Source organism: Pseudonaja textilis, chromosome 4 (genome assembly GCF_049901715.1).
Source record: "Pseudonaja textilis isolate UNSWEBS1 chromosome 4, rPseTex1.2, whole genome shotgun sequence".
Taxonomy (NCBI): domain Eukaryota; kingdom Metazoa; phylum Chordata; class Lepidosauria; order Squamata; family Elapidae; genus Pseudonaja; species Pseudonaja textilis.
The window spans coordinates 9,278,914-9,297,658 of record NC_141993.1 but is presented as its reverse complement, the minus strand read 5'-3'; the positions used below and the strand labels follow the sequence as shown (position 1 = coordinate 9,297,658).

At 41.7% G+C, this 18,745-nt stretch overlaps 1 protein-coding gene across 5 annotated transcripts in view; it reads left to right on the top strand.

The window, feature by feature from the left end:
• The window catches only part of SAMD8 (sterile alpha motif domain containing 8), a 36,548-nt gene extending 29,542 nt beyond the window's left edge, over positions 1 to 7,006 (top strand). For 4 of the 5 annotated variants that reach the window (XM_087932192.1, XM_087932191.1, XM_026710979.2 and 1 more), the window contains exon 6: positions 1,300 to 7,006. In XM_087932192.1, coding sequence (XP_087788318.1) covers positions 1,300 to 1,604 — 305 coding nt within the window. In that variant the 3' untranslated portion in view covers positions 1,605 to 7,006. The remainder of the gene's footprint in view (positions 1 to 1,299) is intronic. The other variant, XR_015743402.1, reaches the window with a different exon arrangement.
• The last annotated feature ends 11,739 nt before the right edge of the window (positions 7,007 to 18,745 follow it).

The window sequence follows — 18,745 nt, the reverse complement described above, 5'->3', positions numbered from 1 at the left end:
TCCTTGTGGCAGAAAAAAAAGAGATTTAAGTTGGAAAAGGCATGATTTAGTAGAGGCCATTAGCATTTGTGGGTGACACCCGCCCCATTTGGGATAACCATAATTGGAGAAGAACTATTGAATGCTGCACGTTCCTGTAACGTGCGTCATTTTGTTTTAGAAATAAAAACGAAAAGGATTTATTTCTAATTTTGAAACCTTTGACTGACACCAGCATTCATGATCTGCGCACTAATTCTGTGTTTAACTGGCCCCTTTGCTTGTAAGACCTTTTAACACAAAGCATCAAGAAAAGGGAATGGTGCCTAATTACTTTGATGTTCTGGAAATTAAATTATAAACTACAGGCAAGCAGATTGCCAGTCCTCAGACTTACAGTCTAAAGGGCAAAACGAGAGAATGGAAGATAAATACCCCGTTTTCCCGAAAATATGACCTACCCTGAAAGTAAGTCCTAGCCTGACTTTTACATGTGCACCCAGTATATACCCTACCCCCCAAAATAAGCCCTAATTAAGATCCCACCCACTCCAGAGTGGAGGAGTAAAAATTAAGCTAGGGTGGGGATTGGTGGGGGTGGAGTTGCCCTACTACTTACCTTTGGACAGTTGTAGCCAGGCCTCTCACACCCCGACACTTGCCTTACTGGCCCACATCTTCTGCAGATGGCAAGGCTGGCAAGGCTTTCCTAAAGGCCCCTGTAGCTGATAACGAAACTCTGGATCGATCCGGAGCTCTGTTATCGGCTGCAGAGGCCTTCAAGAAGGCCTTGCCGGCTGCAGAAGAAGTTCCTTAAGGCCTCTGACAGCAAAAAGGGAGGCTGAGTTGACGCCCGTAAGCGAGGTGAGACTGTGGATGACATCCCCTGAAAATAAGACCTGGTGCCTTTTTTGGTGGAGATATATAATTATACAAAATATTATATAAAATATAAGACAGGGTCTTATTTTGGGGGAAACACAGTAATAGTGGAGACATAGTTATTTTCAGGAGATGAGTTATTACAAAGCCAGAGTCCATGACCGTTGGTAGCATATTATTATTATTAGGCATTTCAAACCCCTGGGGTCTGTGTTGCTCTTCCCTTTGCTGTTATTCCTGCTAAGAGAACAAGTTCCAGTAATTTTTAAAAAATCTTTTATGGCGGGAACTGTTCTTCTCTTCCGGAGCCGTTTCTGGAGCTTACCCCAAGCCTTTCTGCTTGCTTCTAGTTCCCTGTCTTGTCCAGAACATGTCTAGAACACAGTTGATGAAAAGCTCCAAGTTACGGGTGGTTGACTGCTCTGTTCCTTTTTATAGATACCCCAAGAAGCTGGAACTTTTTGCATACGTTGTCTTGGGTGCTGAATCTGTTTGGGATCTTCTTCATCTTGGCTGCTCATGAACACTACTCCATTGATGTCTTCATTGCCTTCTACATCACTACGAGACTCTTCCTGTACTATCACACCCTGGCGAACACAAGAGCCTATCAGCAAAGCCGAAGAGCCAGGATCTGGTTTCCCATGTTCTCCTTCTTTGAATGCAATGTCAACGGCACCGTTCCAAATGAATATTGCTGGCCCTTTTCAAAGCCAACCCTATTGAAAAGATTAATCGGCTGAAAGACATCCCGTTTAATTCACATCTCTATGAAGCACTTGCAACTAACCTTCTTCAAGAAACGCTGGGCAAGGAAAGGGTTGTTTTCACCCACACCATCATCTCTTCTGGCCTTGTTCATCCTCTCCTGGCTTATAAGGTTCAGAAGAGACCAAGAACACATTGTCATTAAAAAGGAAAAAAAAAAGAAAGAAACAATGTTCAGGCAGAGTTGTTAAGCTGTAATGAAGTTCTGCATGGATGTGGTGAGGTGAAACAGCCGGTTCAGCACCTCTTATAGCTTTCTTGTTGGGAGAATCTTAAATTGATCTTGGCTGCAGGCATAACTCCAGATCCAGGTACTCCCTGAGCAGCTTTGGGCCTGTTTGCACATCACGAGTAACCATAAATAGCTGAGTGTTGACTTTCTGGTTTGCACCCGATAGATGGCCCTTGACTTTGTGGATTCTGCTCATGACTTATTAGCCATTTTGAATGGTAGACACACACACGGTTCGAAGGCCAGACTTGCAGTCCAGATGTCACTAATAGTAAGCAATCCAAGAGCCGCTTGTGTCCTACAATTGAGCGGTATGTTTCAACATGAAAAATGGCCAACAAGCGAGCAAATGGAACTGCCTTAGCTCAGATTGCTGGTGGAAAGCAATAACGCAGGAAGGTAGGGCTCTGGCAGGGTGCATTGGTGCTCAACTATGTAATGCTTAAATGTGATGTGCAAGCACGTATGTCGTTCCTTGGACGAGTACTAATACTGACAAAACCGTCACAGCCGTTCAATAATTGGCGCTCAATATTTATTTCAGCAAATAAATGAGCTGGGGAACATTCACCCAGGGACATGAGTTTTCCAAAGCCTTCAGTATGAAAAATATATGCTGCATTAATAAAAGGGGCAAGCTTAGCGTTTCTGGTGAACGATGCTAAAACCCCAAACAGGCTTGACTGATAAAACGAATTAATGCCGTTGTGTCCTCCGGAGGTCCTAAGTGTTTACATTTCATTAAGCCGGTAAGAAATATGTGAGAGATGAGGTGGGTTGAAATTTTGTGCCACAACTTTTTCAGTGCAGTATTAAAAACACTTATTTAAATCCGTGCATGCTTTTTAAACATTTGACGTTAGGGTAGTAATCCTGTGAAATTGGGTGGCGAGCTTAATAAGGTCATGTTGAATAAAGGAAATGGGGTTTGCTTGAAACACATGGGTGATGCACAGAACTGTTTGGGATGGAAGCCCATTTCTCCTCTCCTTCACTGGTAGCCTTCAAAGATAACTGGCACTGGCAGAAGTTGGAATTTACCATATTTTTTGAAGTATAAGACACACCTAAATTTTGGGGAGGAAAACAAGAAAAAAAATAAGAATAATCTGTCTCTGCCTGATTTGGCACAAGCAGCTGATTGTTGGTTGGATCGGTCTCCCGACAATCAGCTGTTTCAGGCTGCAGGGATGGCCATCGCCTATTGCTGCTTCTGCGTGCCCCAATTTCGGCCTACGTATCCCATTTTTGGCCTCTGCATGCCCCATTTTTCAGCCTGTTCCGGGCAGCGGGGATCAGAATGGGCAGAAAATGGGGTGCACGGAGGCCAAAAATGGGATGTATGGCTGAAAACGGGGGCGCACGGAGGTGGCAATAGGCGGTGGCCATCCCTGCAGCCTGAAACAGCTGATCGTCAGGAGGCCAATCCAACCGACAATCAGCTCCTTGTGCTAAATCAGGCTGTGTTGAAGCTGAAACAGGCTGTTTGCTGCAAGGAGGCAAATTGCTGGGAGGCAGAGGCCAAAGGATGAGGGTGGCCGGTGGGTGGGGCTTCGGCAGCATTTGCTGTTATAGGACGCACAGACATTTCCGCCCACTTTTCGGGGTGGAAAAAGTGTGTCTTATACTCAGAAAAATACGGTAATTAGCTACTTGAGAAATTTCTGAGATGCTTCTTGGTGGAGGTTAAGGATGGAAGTTTGGTGGTTTCAGTCACTGGCACTTTTTTTTGATGAATGGACCGATGGCCGAAAGTAAGAAAACAAGCAAAAGACTCAGCACTTGGGGCTCCTGGTAGCCCTCCTTAATTTTTTTCTCTCTCTGAAACCTACCTTTCATAAAAGTTAAGTTACTCAGATTTGTTCTTGATCTTTTCATCCATCCACTCAGTTTAAAGCTGGACGTCCCAGTAGCCTAAAAAGAAGATGGTTTTGTGGATTAAAAGGAGTTCAGGGTATTGATTCTTTCAGAGTCTTTCAAATCTGGAATGCAAGGTTTGTCTCCTTCAAATTTGGAGCGCAAGGTTTGTCACTTCCCTTGCACAAATTATTATGGCACTGTTTCAAGTTATCTGCAACTGGATGTGCATACGGATTATTTACAATCCGCTTCTAATTTCGATTTTTAAACTTGACATTAAAAGTTGTAGTCAAGTCAGTTATTTAGTCTTAGTAACTTCGGAGAGCTTCACTGACCCAGAATAGTCAGTCTTTCCTTTTGTTTTGAATACTTTTCAACTAACCAACGCTGAATTTTCTAGTAGAGCTCAAATGTCTCAATATAACCCAGCTGCAAAAGTGTCCCAGTGCTTTCTCCTGATAGCTAAATTAATCCAGTCTCACAATCAGAGAAATGTTTCTTTCCAAAGCTGTGAATTGGCAGGTAAGAAACCATGAGCACATTCCTTTTTTGATTTTTGTGGTCTGTGCTGAACAGAGATTAATATTGGTAGGCATAAAAATGCAGGGCTTCACTTTGAATTTCAAGAAATCTTATCAGAACTATACTGAAATAAACCTATGAGCACAGAAAATATTATTAATCTATATCTTAAAAGTATTTTCACCCCAGAACATTGTAAATATTTCTAGCAATATTTAATATTGCCCCAGTAATACAGTATTCACGTAAAGGTGTACTTTGGTGTCATTTCAAGGTGAGGTGAATTTGAATCTTGAAGAGAATAGATTGCCGCCTTTTTCACAAATTCCAGAATGTTCCAGTTGAAACCAAATTCTTTCTATAAAACAATTTCCATGCACGCTGGTCTTTAATTTGCATTAAGGAATTAGGCAGGGAGGTTGTTTTCTCCCAGTATATTGAAATGTAGTGTGAGGGTTTTTTTTTTATTTATTTTAAATTAGAAATACCGAAGCAGTTGTTTCTATTGGCTGAAGTGACAGGTTTTTAGGATTGCAAGCCATGGGGTGAACAGTAAAACGGACAGATGGTTTTGCATTTTGAATGCAACAATATTCCACCTCTGATTTGGCCTAGCAGGAAAAATTACAACTTTCAGTGTTTAGGCTTTCCTCCATAGCAAACATACAAATTAGTCGTCTTCGAAGCAGCCATTTTGTTGGCTGTTTAAAAAAACAAATCTCAGTAAAATGTAACCATGAATGCCAGATAGAAGCAGCCAGTCCCTACGTTTACAGATGCCCTTTGGTGAGGGAGCTTTATCCATCAGAAGTATTCTCAAGTTTACAGGCCCAAGTCAGCAGTATTATATGGCTGGTGCACCTGGAAACAAGGCAACAGAAGCGGTGATATGGGAACAAACGTACAGGAGCAGAACTGGATGTCCCTCTGTAGAAGTAGCTTTATCGATGACCCTTGTCTACAGCGATTCTCAGCCCAGGTCATGGTTCTCCCAAAGGTGCTTTTTTTTCCCCCTGGTTTTTCTTTGAAGACATTTTGCTTCTCATCCAAGGAGCTTCTTCAGCACCTTTGGGATTCAACGACCCTTCCGTAGCTGTGCCATTTCAATCTCCAGCAGCAGCTTCCTCGATGGGACGCTTCCCCCCATCAAGAGAAAAAAACGGCCTCTTCAAGTCTTCACTAATTTGTTGCTCCTAACCTGACCGACGGGCAACTTTGAAATGATTTGTCACTTGTCATGCTAATTGTATTTGCACTTTGGATTCTTATACCAAAAAAAAAAAAAAAAAAATCAGCCGTTCGGTGAATTTGTAGCATGTTATAGTCTGGAACGTCTCATCTTAAAAATTAATCCCACCTTGGTTCATTTTGAGGCTGTATTTCATACTTTGATTTCCTCAAATAATTCCAAACTCTGAAATACGTTCACACTGTGGATTTCTCCTGCTGAAAATGCCAGATTTGATTGTTAACTTTTAACTTAAGAGGAGCAATATTTGTGACACTACCATGGGTTTCTTTTATTTTCCAAGTAAGATTCTCTTGATTTGCCTTTTGTTCATTACTCAGGAGTAGAAAAAGCAGTAAGGTAAGGCCGACAATGTCAAACTCTGGCATGTTGTCATTTTGTAAATCGGGAGTACTTCATGTGCTTTAAACAGTGTCAGTAGGCAGTAACTCCCTGGTTGAGTAGGTAAAAGTTTTCCTGCTGTTTTTGCCAACTGTTATCTAACTGTCATGCGTTCCGCTATTGTCCCAACACTTGACAGATAATTAAATTAATATTTGCATATTCCCATGCTGCAGTCACCAGTTTCTGAATTTCGGAGGGTCCGTCTATGCCACTCTGGGATTCCCTTTCTTTTCCGATTCCTATGAGTAACTTAAGTAATGGTGGACATCTGTCCTCATTGCCCACCAAAGCAAAGAAATCTGGCCTCCGTGTGTTGAATTGGGCAGGAGTATCTTGCTGTGAGTTAGGAGGAAGAAAATGGGAGTGTTAAGATCCTAAAAGCATAGGTATTTCACAATGGTGTGGAACGGGAGTCTCCAACCTTGGCAACTTTAAGACTCGTGGACTTCAACTCCCAGAACCGGCTGAGGAACTCTGGGAGTTGAAGTCCAGAAGTCTTAAAGTTGCCAAGGTTGGGGACCCCTGGTGTGGAATGTGGTAGGTTTGTTTTCCCACAAGGTCAGAAAACAAACCTTCATCCTCAACACACATATTTTTCAGGAGGAAATTTGCCTGTTATCTCGGCCCTCCTCTGATTTGTATTGGTTTCAATTTACAAAGCCTGGACCAGATTCCAAGTCCAATACAGGGATGTCACTTGAACAGACCAACAACACACATGTCACTGCTATTGTGGTGGAGGGCTCTCTTGAAAAATGGCCTCCTTTGGCCTTGAGGATATCTGACCATAAAACCAGGAACTGTACACTTCTGCAATCTCTGGTTCCTTCGTTACATGCTAAACGTAGTTACTATTTTGCCTAACAAAGCAAAGCAAGAGGAGAATAGCGATTGGGCTAAAGTTGTTGACTTTGATATATGGCACATTTTGAGTTTTTTCCTCCCCTCTCCCCAAAACACGGTGATGTTTGAAGACTTGAATATTCCTTTTACATAACGGTTTGAAGCACAGATATTGTGTAAGTAAAGATGGGATTCGTTCCAATGTGAACATGGATTTAATTTATATTGTTTTGTATGTCTTGTGTTAAACTATTGAAGCATTCAATAAAACATGAAGATTAACTAAATGATGCACTTTCATCTCAGTTCACTGTCTGACCAAAGCCAGTTCTCCTTTGTTCTAAGTTGCTTCTTGGTTCTAAGTTGCTTCTCTCCTTGACTAGTTTCTACCCATTGCTTCTTGTCCTGCGCTCAGGTGCTTTGGAGAATAGCTTGACTGCCTCTTCTTTGGGGCAGCCCCTGAGATATCGGAACACTGCTATCCTGTCTCCCCTGGTCCTTCTCTTCACTAGACTAGCCATGCCCAGTCCCTGCAACCGTTCATCATACTTTTAGCTTCGAGTCCCCTAATCATCTTGGTTGCTCTTCTCTGCACTCTTTCTAGAATCTCCTCTCAACACCCTTTTTTGTATTGTGTGATCAAACTTGGATGCCATACTCCAAGCGTGGCCTTACCAAGGCCTTATAAAGTACTATTAATACTTCACATGATCTTGATTTCTATCCTTCTGTTTATGCAGCCCAGAACTGTGTTGGCTTTTTTGGCAGCTGCAGCACACAGCTGGCTCATATTTAAATGGTTGTCCACTAGGGCTCCAAAGATCCCTCTCATAGTTACTACTATTGAGCGAGGTACCACATACACCTTGTGATGGGGAATCTATGGCACACGTGCCACAGATGGCATGCAGAGCCATTTGTGCTGGCACGCAAGCCCCAGTCCAACTTACCTGCTCTGCCCACACGTGCCCTCCCAGCCGGTTTTTGGCCCTTTTACACCCTCCTGGGGGCTCAAGGGAAGCCTCTGCACCCTTTGGAGGCCAAAAAACAGACCTTCCGGAAGTGCCGAAACTGGAAGTGCCAAAAATCAGCTGTGAGGTATACACATGTGCAGTGCAGGTAAGGGAGATGCGCGTGCATGCACGGGGGCGGGGCGCATTGCATTGTGGCTGCTGACACACATGCTATCACATGCTTTCGGCACACCACAACCAAAAGATTTGCCATGACTGACATATACTGTACCGGTGCACTTTATTTTTCTTGCCTATATGTAGCACCTTGCTTTTTTCACCATCGAATTGCATTTTGTTCAATAGCGCCCAGTGTTCAAGTCTGTCAAAATCCTTCTGTATCTTAAGTCCATCTTTGCTGGAGCGGAGACATTCTGCTGTATTGGAATGATAAAATCATCCCAACGCTTTCTCCTAAAGAACCAAGAGGACCACCTGGTCTCAGAAAAGATACATCTACAGTGACCGCCCGGCACCATTAGCAGCCAAACTGCAGTAACTTCAACATGCACCAGCGTTTGGATGTTGTACCAGGATTAACGAGACTGAATGTCAAGCCCAGAGATGAGACAATCCTTTAATTGGTTACAGCTAACGGACAGAATCTTGCCAAATGAAAGCTATAATCCTCTTAAGGGACTAGATATATCCCAGGAGATTCTAGGTAGTAGTTACTCCGAAGTTCCTCCTACCTCCCCCATCTAGCTTGGGACTGAGCATTTCCTTAATCCGGGCCTACTCCTGGGAGAGCTCTGGGTTGCCCGGTGTCTTCCTCTACTCTTGCGCAGTCCCATCACATCCAGTTCCCAATTTCATGTGGTTTCCAGGAGCAGGTTTGCTGAGGATCCTGTCGTCAAGGAGCTCCAACTGACGGGATCCAGGAGAAGGGCCTTCTCTGCTGTTGCTCCTGCCCTGTGGAATATCCTGTCCCCTTCCCCGAGGGTTTGTCCGCACCCTCCTATCCTTCCACAAGGGCCTGAAAACCTGGTTCTGCCAGTTGGTCTTGGGGAAAGGACATCACTGGAGAACCGGTAGCGGAAATTTTGAGTAATTCAGAGAAACAGCCAATCCCACCTCTGACTGGCCCCGCCCCCATCTATTCTCCGCCTCCCGAGTCCCAGCTGATGGGCTGGGTCTTCCTTGGTTGGAGAATGGAGCTGGAAAGCAGGTTAGTGGGGTGGGTAGGGAAGGGAAGGGGGATTTTGGAGTATCCTCCCCTGCCGCGCCCACCGAGCCACACCCATAGGACTGGTAGTAACATTTTTTGAATTCCACGACTCAAAAATTGGGCGAGGTGGTTGGGTGAGGTGGTTGTCGGGCAAATTAGCTGACCTCCACCTCCGCTTTGTATTTCTTGCTCCCCGCTCCCCACGTCCTTTAAATTGCATATTATTGTATTTCCATTGTTTTATTGTTTTATTCCTTTGCTATTGCTATGTTTACATTTTTAAAACAATTCCCCCCCACACACCTCCAGGTTTTATTGTCCATAGTAGCCCCACAGCGAGTTGGGTGGCAAATAAATTTAACTAATAAGTAATAAAGAAGTGGAAGGAGAGGCTTCCTGAAAACCATTACGGTGGTCCTCGACTTACGACCACAACTGAACCCCAAATCTGTGTTCCTAAGCGACATGGTTATTACGTGAGTTTCGCCTTGTTTTATGACCTTTTCTTGCCATGGATGTTCAGTGGATCACTGCATGTGTTAACTGAGTAACCTGTTTGTTAAGTGAATTGGGATTTCCTCCTCGACTCTGCTTTTCAGAAGGTCACAAAAGGGAACCCTGGGACACAACAACCGTCATAAATACGAGCCAGTTGCTAAGTGTCTGAATTTTGATTACATAACCATGGGGAGATGCTGCAACAGTCATAAATGTGACAAATAGTCATTTTTTCCCCAGTGCCGTTGTAACTTTGAATGGACACTAAATAAACTTGTAAGTCGAAGATTACCTATCCACTTAGTGATGTCATTTTTTTTATAGTCAAGGTTTTTTTTTAATTTATATATAACTATTTTGAATACAGGGGACATGGTGGCTCAGCAGCTAAGACGCTGAGCTTGTTGATCAGAAAGGTCAGCAGCTCGGCGGTTCGAACCCCTAGCACCGCGTAAACGAGTGAACTCCCGTTCCTTGTCCCAGCTTCTACAACCTAGCAGTTCGAAAGCATGTCAAAATGCAAGTAGGAAAATAGGGACCCCTTTGGTGGGAAGGGAACTGCGTTCCGTGCGCCTTAGGCATTTAGTCATGCTGGCCACATGACCACGGAGATGTCTTCGGACAGCGCTGGCTCTTCGGCTTTGCAACGGAGATGAGCACCACCCCCGAGAGCCAGAAACGACTGGCACGGATGTGCAAGAGGTACCTTTATCTTATTCTGAATACAGTGTATTGTCCGGGCATAACATTTTACAAAAGAAAAGGGGAAAAAAAGAAATAGTAGCATATATACTGATAATAATAGTAATAGTACAACAAAATGATTCTAACCATATTTATAATTATATTAGCTTATTTGTAATCTATTAATTAGCATACTTATAGTTATAAACTATGTTCATGTTTTACTTGAACATAACAATGCTCTTTCTTCATCTAATTTCTACTTCTTATCTCCAACCATTGATAAAACCTATTCCACGTTAAGTAATACTGTATATCACCTTTATCTTCTATTTTCAATGTCAACATATCCATCTCTGCACAATCCAATATTTTCTGAATTATATTTTCATCTGATGGGCTCTTCTCATTTTTCCAATATTGTGCAAATACAATTCTAGCTGCGGTCAGTACATGTAATATTAAATATAAGGCTTTCTCGTGTGGTGTCTTTTTTTAACAGCTCCCAAATAGTTGTACTGTTGCTTTCTTTCTCTCTTTTGCAGTCTTTTGATTAAACCCACTGTTTAATCAGTTCTGATTCAGCTTAGCCTTTTTGGGAGGATCAGATGCTTGCTGCCATCTGCTGATGAATTTGCTTAATTAAGCTTTCCATCATTCTAAAAAGGGCTAAACATTTTTGGCTATTCGATTGAGTTAGATCAATGGCAGAAATTATGGGATAGAAATGATAAATCAACAATGCAATCTTTATGAAATGTTTTATAGATGGCATTTTCCACCTTCAAGGTTAGCAAAAGATGCTTAAGGATAAATCTGCAAAACATTGGAAATGCCACCAGATAATCTGGCTCATACTATTCTATGTGGTGGACATGTCAAAAAGCAAAAAAATATTGGACAAAAATGCATACATGGCTTGAAAAAAAATGATAAAACAACATATAGATTTGAAACAGGCATTTTTGCTGGGCATTTTTACCAGACAGGTATAACAAAGGGAATGAATATCTGATTTTACATGTATTGACTGCAGTGAGAATAGTATTTGCACAACAGTGGAAAAGCGAAGAGATCCCAACAGATGAAGATGTGATTAGAAAAATATTAGAATGTGCAGAAATGGATAAGCTAACATTTACAATTAAGGAAAAGGAAGAAACTGAATATTTTTTGACTTGGGATTTATTTTATCAATGATTAGCTGACAAAAACAGGAGCTAGAAACAGGGAAATATATGAAAGGATTAGTGATATAAGGATGATACGTTAACTTGGTTAAACAAATAGTATAATTATTATGGTTATTAATATTAATATAATTAATATTAATGCAATGAATATAGCTGTAAATACTGTGATTATTATTTCCTAAAATGATTTGTACCCAGACAACACACTGTTCAATTGAAATTGGAATGTTTTTATGTTATAAAAATAAAATAAAAACTTATTACAAAAAAGTAAAAAACAGTATTTGCCTTTGAAGCATGCATTTGGACATCAACGAATTCCTTAGTCCCACAATTGCCTCTGAACTGCTAGTTGAACTTGTGATACTGTATTTGATTTGGCTGCCAGAAATCATAAGAGATGACCCTATTAAATTAGGAGGGATATTAAATCACTTCTTAAATTCTTCAGTGTCCCATAAGTTACATCACAGCAAGACATTGCTGTTTATACATAACCACGATACCCCCACCCCCACCCAAGAAGACAAAATCACTGCAACTAACTGGATTTAGATTCTCCAACAATGATCCAATCAGTGATCTACTAGCAGGTAAATCAACAAGGTTGAAAGGAGGTTTGGTATTTTTGGATATTAATTAAAACCAGTTGAGCAACACAATCTGTTTTGACTGCCTTGGTAATCTCACCATTCTTCAAATTTCTTTGATTAGCCGTTATGCTACACTGACTTTCTCTTTGAAGCAATATTAAAGTGTATATGGAGAGGAATAGCTCACAGGGGTTATTCCCACCTTTCTCTTAGATTTACAGGGAAATTCAAGATCTTTTGGGCATAAATTTATCAATGTACTAGCCGATAACCCGGCGTTGCCCAGGTATTTATTTATCCCAATCCTGTATTAGGAAAATCCTGTAGTCGTGACTCACACTGTTGTACTGTCTGTTGCACAATTCTTCTATTCCTCCACAAGAGGCAGCCCTGTGAAGCTGTTACCATGGCAGAAGCCATTTTAAGGCACACACACCCCCACACCCGGGGTGTTAGTGTGTTAGTTAATGTGGTGTTTTACCCTCCACATTATTTGTTTCCAGAGGGCACATCTGTCAACTCATAAAACATTTTGTATACACATTTTATAATTGACAACAGAAAGAAGTGGGGTGGAGTTTCAAAGAGAAGGCAGCAGTGTGGAATCGAAAGTACATTCCATTCATATTTTCTTCAGAGACTGATTATTTGACTGAAGCTTCTGCTGCAAAAAAAAAAAATCTAATTGGAGAGCATGATTGATGACTCTTGTCTATGAACGTTTTTCATTGGATGATACACCCAGAGGGGTGGGGGGAGAAAGCAGGATCAAGGGTGACAGTGAATTATATATTTCAGAGTTGGCTATGCCCAGGTTAATGCCAGACGTAGAATGTTAACTTCGAATAAATCTTTTTTAGTTTTGGGAGTGTGGCTCTAGGCTCATGATTTAATTGGAGTAACTGCCAGAATCCTGACAAAATCATATGTGTACCAAGTTTGGTTGAAATTGCTCAAGGTGTTCCAGAGGTATATAATAATATATAATAATATCATATCATATCATATATCATATATCATATCATATATCATATAATATCATGTCATATCATAGATATCATATATCACATACCATACCATACCATATCATACCATACCATATTATGGTACAATACAATTAATATAATATAATATAATATGATATGATATATGATATAATACTATACAATACTATACAATATAATATATATATAAAGAAGAGGAGGAGGAGGAGGAGGAGGAGGAGAAAAAGAAGAGGAAGAAGAAAAAATAATATTTCTCCTTGGATTCATTGTCTCGGTAGGACAACGTATGAATACACTGGAATGGTTTAGAATAGGTGTGTCAAACTCCATTGAGGCCTGCATCAGGGATGTGGTTGACCTTGGAGGGGGCAGGTGGGCGTGGCTGACTGGGTGAGTGTGGCCAACTGGGTGGGCATGACCAATTGGGGTAGGTGTGGCCAGCTTGAAGCCACTCCCCAAACTGCCAGCATGTTTCCTCTTCGCATTGGGTGGACTGGGGCAGCCCAGGGGCCAGATCCCACTACATTGTGGGCTTTGAGTTTGACGCCCCTGGTTTAGAAGGAACCAGGTTGTGCTGAATTGTGCAGCTTTTTTTATTTTCATCCCCCCCACCCCCAGTAAGAAATTCAAAAACATTGTGCCTTGCCTGGATCGTTTCGGTTTCCACCCCGGCCTTTTGTTTCTCTGCATGACTTCACTGCCTTTTTTATCCTAGGCACTTCAGAAGAAGCTTCCTTTTACCGACTCAAAGCTATTATTAGGTTAGCAAGCCATGGTTGGGTAAGGCCAGAACGACTGAGTTCACTCCAGGGATGGGCTTCAAAAATTTCAGCAGCCGGTTCTCTGCCGGGTGGCTGGGTGGGCGTGGCCACGGTAGGCATGGCCTAGTCAGTCTCCTGTACCACGCCCACCCAGCCACTGGGCAGAGAACCCATTGCTGGAATTTTTGCAGCCCACCCCTGCCCGGATGTAGCCTCTGGAACCTGAAACAGTTTTCTATTCCTGAAGACTGTGTAAGGGATGAGGAATACTGGCTACCTCGATTAGTAACCTGGTTGTTAAGTGAATCTGGCCTCCCCTTTGACTTCGCTTGTCGGAAGGTCGCAAAAGGGGACCACGTGATCTTGGGACACAGCAACCATCGTAAGTATGAACCAGTTGACTAGCCTCTGAATTTTGATCACATGATCCCGGGAATGCTACAATGGTCGTAACTCTGAAAAACGGACCTAAGTCACTGTTGTCAGTGCCATTGTAACTTTGATCGGTCACTATAGGAACCAGGGACGGGCTGCTACCAGTTCGACCCGGTTCAGACGAGCCCGTAGCTATTTTTATGGCCGGTTCAGTGTACTTGCAATTCTCACGCCTGGCTGGCCCCACCCACCCTGCCCCACTACTTTCAGAGTCTCCACGGCAGGGATGGAATTCTACCGGTTCAGACCGGTTCTATAGAACTGGTTGTTATGATTCTGCACAGTTTGGAAAACCAGCAAATTGTGCCCCTGGCTGGCCCCGCCCCTCTCCGCCCTCCCCTCCACTCCCCACCCAGTCAATCCTTATCGTGCATGTGCAACATTGCGTGCATGTCCAACATCATCTGACTGTGTTCTTCCCCACCCAGTCACTCCTTAAGGTATTTCCTTTTTTCTCTCCCTCCTGACAATCAGCTGTTGTTCCTATGATCAGCTGTGCCAGGATTCCCCTCACTTACTTACTGCTTTGCCCAGGAGGCTTCCCTGAGGCCCAGAAGGCCCAAGAAATGGATGGGTTCCTGCAAAAAAAGCCACGCCCACCCAGTCACATGGCCATGCCCACCTAGCCATTCCCACCTAGCGACGCCCACAGAACTGGGCGTCCCACCCCTGCTCCACGTGGCATGTTTTCGATGCGATGTAAATGCAGGGTCCACATGGAGGGCAAAAAGCGGGCCTCCTGGAGGCTCTGGAAGGCCAGAAACAGGCCCATTTCTGGCCTCCAGAGCCTGGGAAGGCTGTTTTCACCCTCCCAGAGGCTTGAGGAAAGCCTCTGGAGCCCAGGAGGGTGAAAACAGCCCCACCATTGTGGTGCAGGAGGCCGACTAGGCCACACCCACCATGGCCACACCCACCCAGCAACTAGGCAGAGGACCCATTGCTAATTTTTTTTAAATAATGAGTTTCATTGAAAATTAGGTTTTAAAAACATTGAATGTGGTGATCTTTTTGACACATATCTCAGTCTTTACATTGTTATATGAACAAAATATCATCAAACAATATAAACATTTGTATATACATACATACATATATACATATACATATACATATACATATACATACATACATACATACATACATATATATATATATATATATATATATATATATATATATATATATATATGGCATTCACATTTGTTCGGTATTTTCCCACATCATTGTAGTTGTGCTTTTAAAGTTGTAGCAACATTTTGGCAGAATCTCATCTGCCATCATCAGGCTTTTACTGGCCAATGATGTGGGAAAATACCCGAACAAAGCTGAATGCCATACATGTAAGTACCCGCGAAAACTTAAGAATATATATATATATATATATATATATATATATATGTATATGTATATGTATATGTATATGTATATGTATATGTATACACATACACACACACACACACACACACACACACACACACACATTGTAATCTTTGTATCAATTTCTATCTTAGACATTATGTTGCAATATAATATCTTCTTAAATTCTATTTCACATTTTTAACTTCCTTTCATATCCCTTTCATAAAAAAAATTTCCCATATTGCATAGAATTCTGAAGTATCTCATTTCTTCAGTTCTAACGTCATACTATCTAACTCAGTGCACTGAAAAAAAATTTCTATTATTGCTTCATCATTTGTTGTTCTTTTTAACTTCCATTTTTGGGCAATTAATAATCTTGTAGTTGTAACAACATGAATGATTAGGTATATATCTGCTTTTTTAAAATTCTCGTTTATTATTCCCAATAAAAACATTTATGGTGTATAATTTATTTTTAGATCCAACATTTCTTTTAACCATTGCCATATTTTGTGCCAAAGTCCCTGTATTTTCTTGCACTCCCACCACATATGATAATAGGTGCCCGTTCTTTCAAAGATTTCCAGCATACAGGTGATTGAGAGCTATACATTTTGGCTAACCTGGTAGGTGGGAGATGCCATCTGTAAAACATCTTAAACAGGGTTTCTTTGTAGGATGTGGCTAATGTAATCTTTTTATCCCAATCCCAAAATTGCTGCCATTGATCCAAATTTATGTTATGGCTGAAATTTCTAGCCCAAGTTAACATTGGTTCTTTAACCTGCTCCTCATACATTTTATAATCTAGTAAATAGTTGTACAGTTTCTTTATTGGTTTCTTCTCAGATCTTAAAAATATTTTATCTAATATTGTATCTTGACAACTTATTCCCCATTTTTTTTCTAAAATTTTTGAAGCCCATCCCTGATATGAACCGTTGTAAGGTTTTGTTGAGGTGGGGCACAACCCTACAGATGTATTATTCTCAGAACCTGCAGATGAATTCACTCCCAGGGGATTGGGTAATTAGATCTATGGATCCAGCCTGGATCTGTTGTGTATTGAGAGGCGAAGTGAATCACCCATCGAAATCGTGCTGTCCTCATTTTACTTTGGCAAGAAGATTTCGTTTTTTACCCTGAAAGCAATTCCACAGATCTGACTCATCTTCTTTTAGCCAGAAATCACATGTGCAGTGAAGGCAAATGGAAATTCCTGCCTGCTTGGAAAAACAACAACAACCTTTAATCCTGGCTCTGAACCACATTTTGCCTGCTGGAAGCAAAATTGCAGAATTTTCTCCTGAAGGAACAGATAATACTTCAAGGAATTATCTTTTTGCCATTAATTCAGCATATACCTATCATCAGCCACAACGCTGTGCACTGTTCCATCGGTTCATTAATATCTGTATAACTCATTATTGGTTTTGCATTTTAATAAACAAGGTTTTTTTTTAATAAAAGGAACTTGTTTTCCTGTTAATGGTACATGTTTCCTTTATTAACATACTATATTAGCAACCAAGGATGATGCAAGAGGATTTTGCTAGCCTAAATTAATCCACAAAAAAGGGGGAGAATACGGTGGCTCAGACACTAAGCTTGTCAATCAGAAAGTTCAGCATTTCTGTAGTTCGAATCCCAAGCGCCGTGTAACGGAGTGAGCTCCCGTGACTTGTCCCAGCTTCTGCCTAGCAACCTAGCAGTTCGAAAGCAGGTAAAAATGCAAGTAGAAAAATAGAGACCATGTTTGGTGGGAAGGAAACAGCATTCTGTGCATCTTCAGTGTTTAGTCATGCCAGCCACATGATCACAGAGACGTCTTCAGACAGCTCTGGCCCTTTGACTTTGAACAGAGATGAGCACCGCCCCCTAGAGCCAGAAACGACTAGCATGTATGTGCGAGGGGAACCTTTACCTTTTTAATCCACCAACAAACAAACAAACAAAAAACACGATAAAACTTGTAAAAAAAAAGCAGATGTTTTGCTTGCACAAGCAAGTCGTTTCTTGTGCTATGCAAGTGAGAATGACATGTGGCAAGAATGACATGTGGTAAGTCTTCCAAGCAGAATAACAGAACTAGAAGGGACCTTGGAGTTCTTCTAGTCCAACCAGGCAGAAAACCCTACACCATTTCAGACAAATGATTGTCCAATACTTCTTAAAAACCTCCAGTGTTGGAGCATTCACAACTTCTGGAGGCCAGTTGTTCCACTGGTTAATTGTTCTAACTAATGGGAAATTTCTCCTTAGTTCTAAGTTGTTTCTCTCCTTGATTAGTTTCTACCCTTTGTTTCTTGCCCTGCCTTCAGGTGCTTTGACTCCCTCTTCTTTGTGGCAGCCCCTTAGACATCGAAACACTGTTCTCATGTCACCCCCTGGTTCTTTTTTTCATTAGACTAGACATACTCAGTTCCTTCAAATGTTCTTCGTAAGTTTTAGCCTCCAGTGTCCTAATCATCTTAGTTGCTCTTCTCTGCACTCTTTCTAGAGTCTCAACATCTTTTTTTTTATATACTGTGGCAACCAAAACTGGATGCAGTACTCTAGGTGTGGTCTTACTACGGCATTATAAAGTGGTATTAACACTTGTGTGAACTTGATTTCTATCCTTCTCTTAATGCAGCCTAGAACTGTGTTGGCTTTTTTGGCAGCTGCTGCAATGGCTGGCTTGTGTTTAAGTGTTTAGCCCACTAGGACTCCAAGTTCCCTCTCACAGTTACTGCCATCGAGCTGAGTGCTTAACTGTTTCACACCGATAAGAGAAAATATTGCCCGACAGAGGACTCTACTATCTGCATCTACTATGTACTCTGTGAATTGTTAGGGAGGGAATTTCTTCACCTTCTTTCTCTCACACACAATACCAGGATTGAATTGCCTCTGGAATCGGCTTCCACACCAACAATAGCCACTGACTGCAAGTAGCTCTTCAAGATTGCAGGCCTGACTTTTTCTTAATTCTGGCTGGAGACTGTATGAAGAAAATCCCAGATTCAAAGTATGCACCTTCTCGGGGATATGCCCTCCTTCCTAAGTGCACGAGAGTTTGGTCAAGTCACAGTTTCTCTCTCTCGAAATATTGCATTTCTATTCTTCTTCTTCTTCTTCTTCTTCTAGTCTCACTGTAACCCAAAGGGGTAGCCTTGACCGGTTCTCCAAAGCCTCACCTATAAATTATTTCATGCTTGAAAGAGAAGAACCATAGCTTGTAAAACCTAATTTAAACCTTAGTTTCATGCATTATAGAATTTTTTTGTTTGCGGGAATGTATCACTGATTTGTTTGTGGGAAAGTGTAACTGAT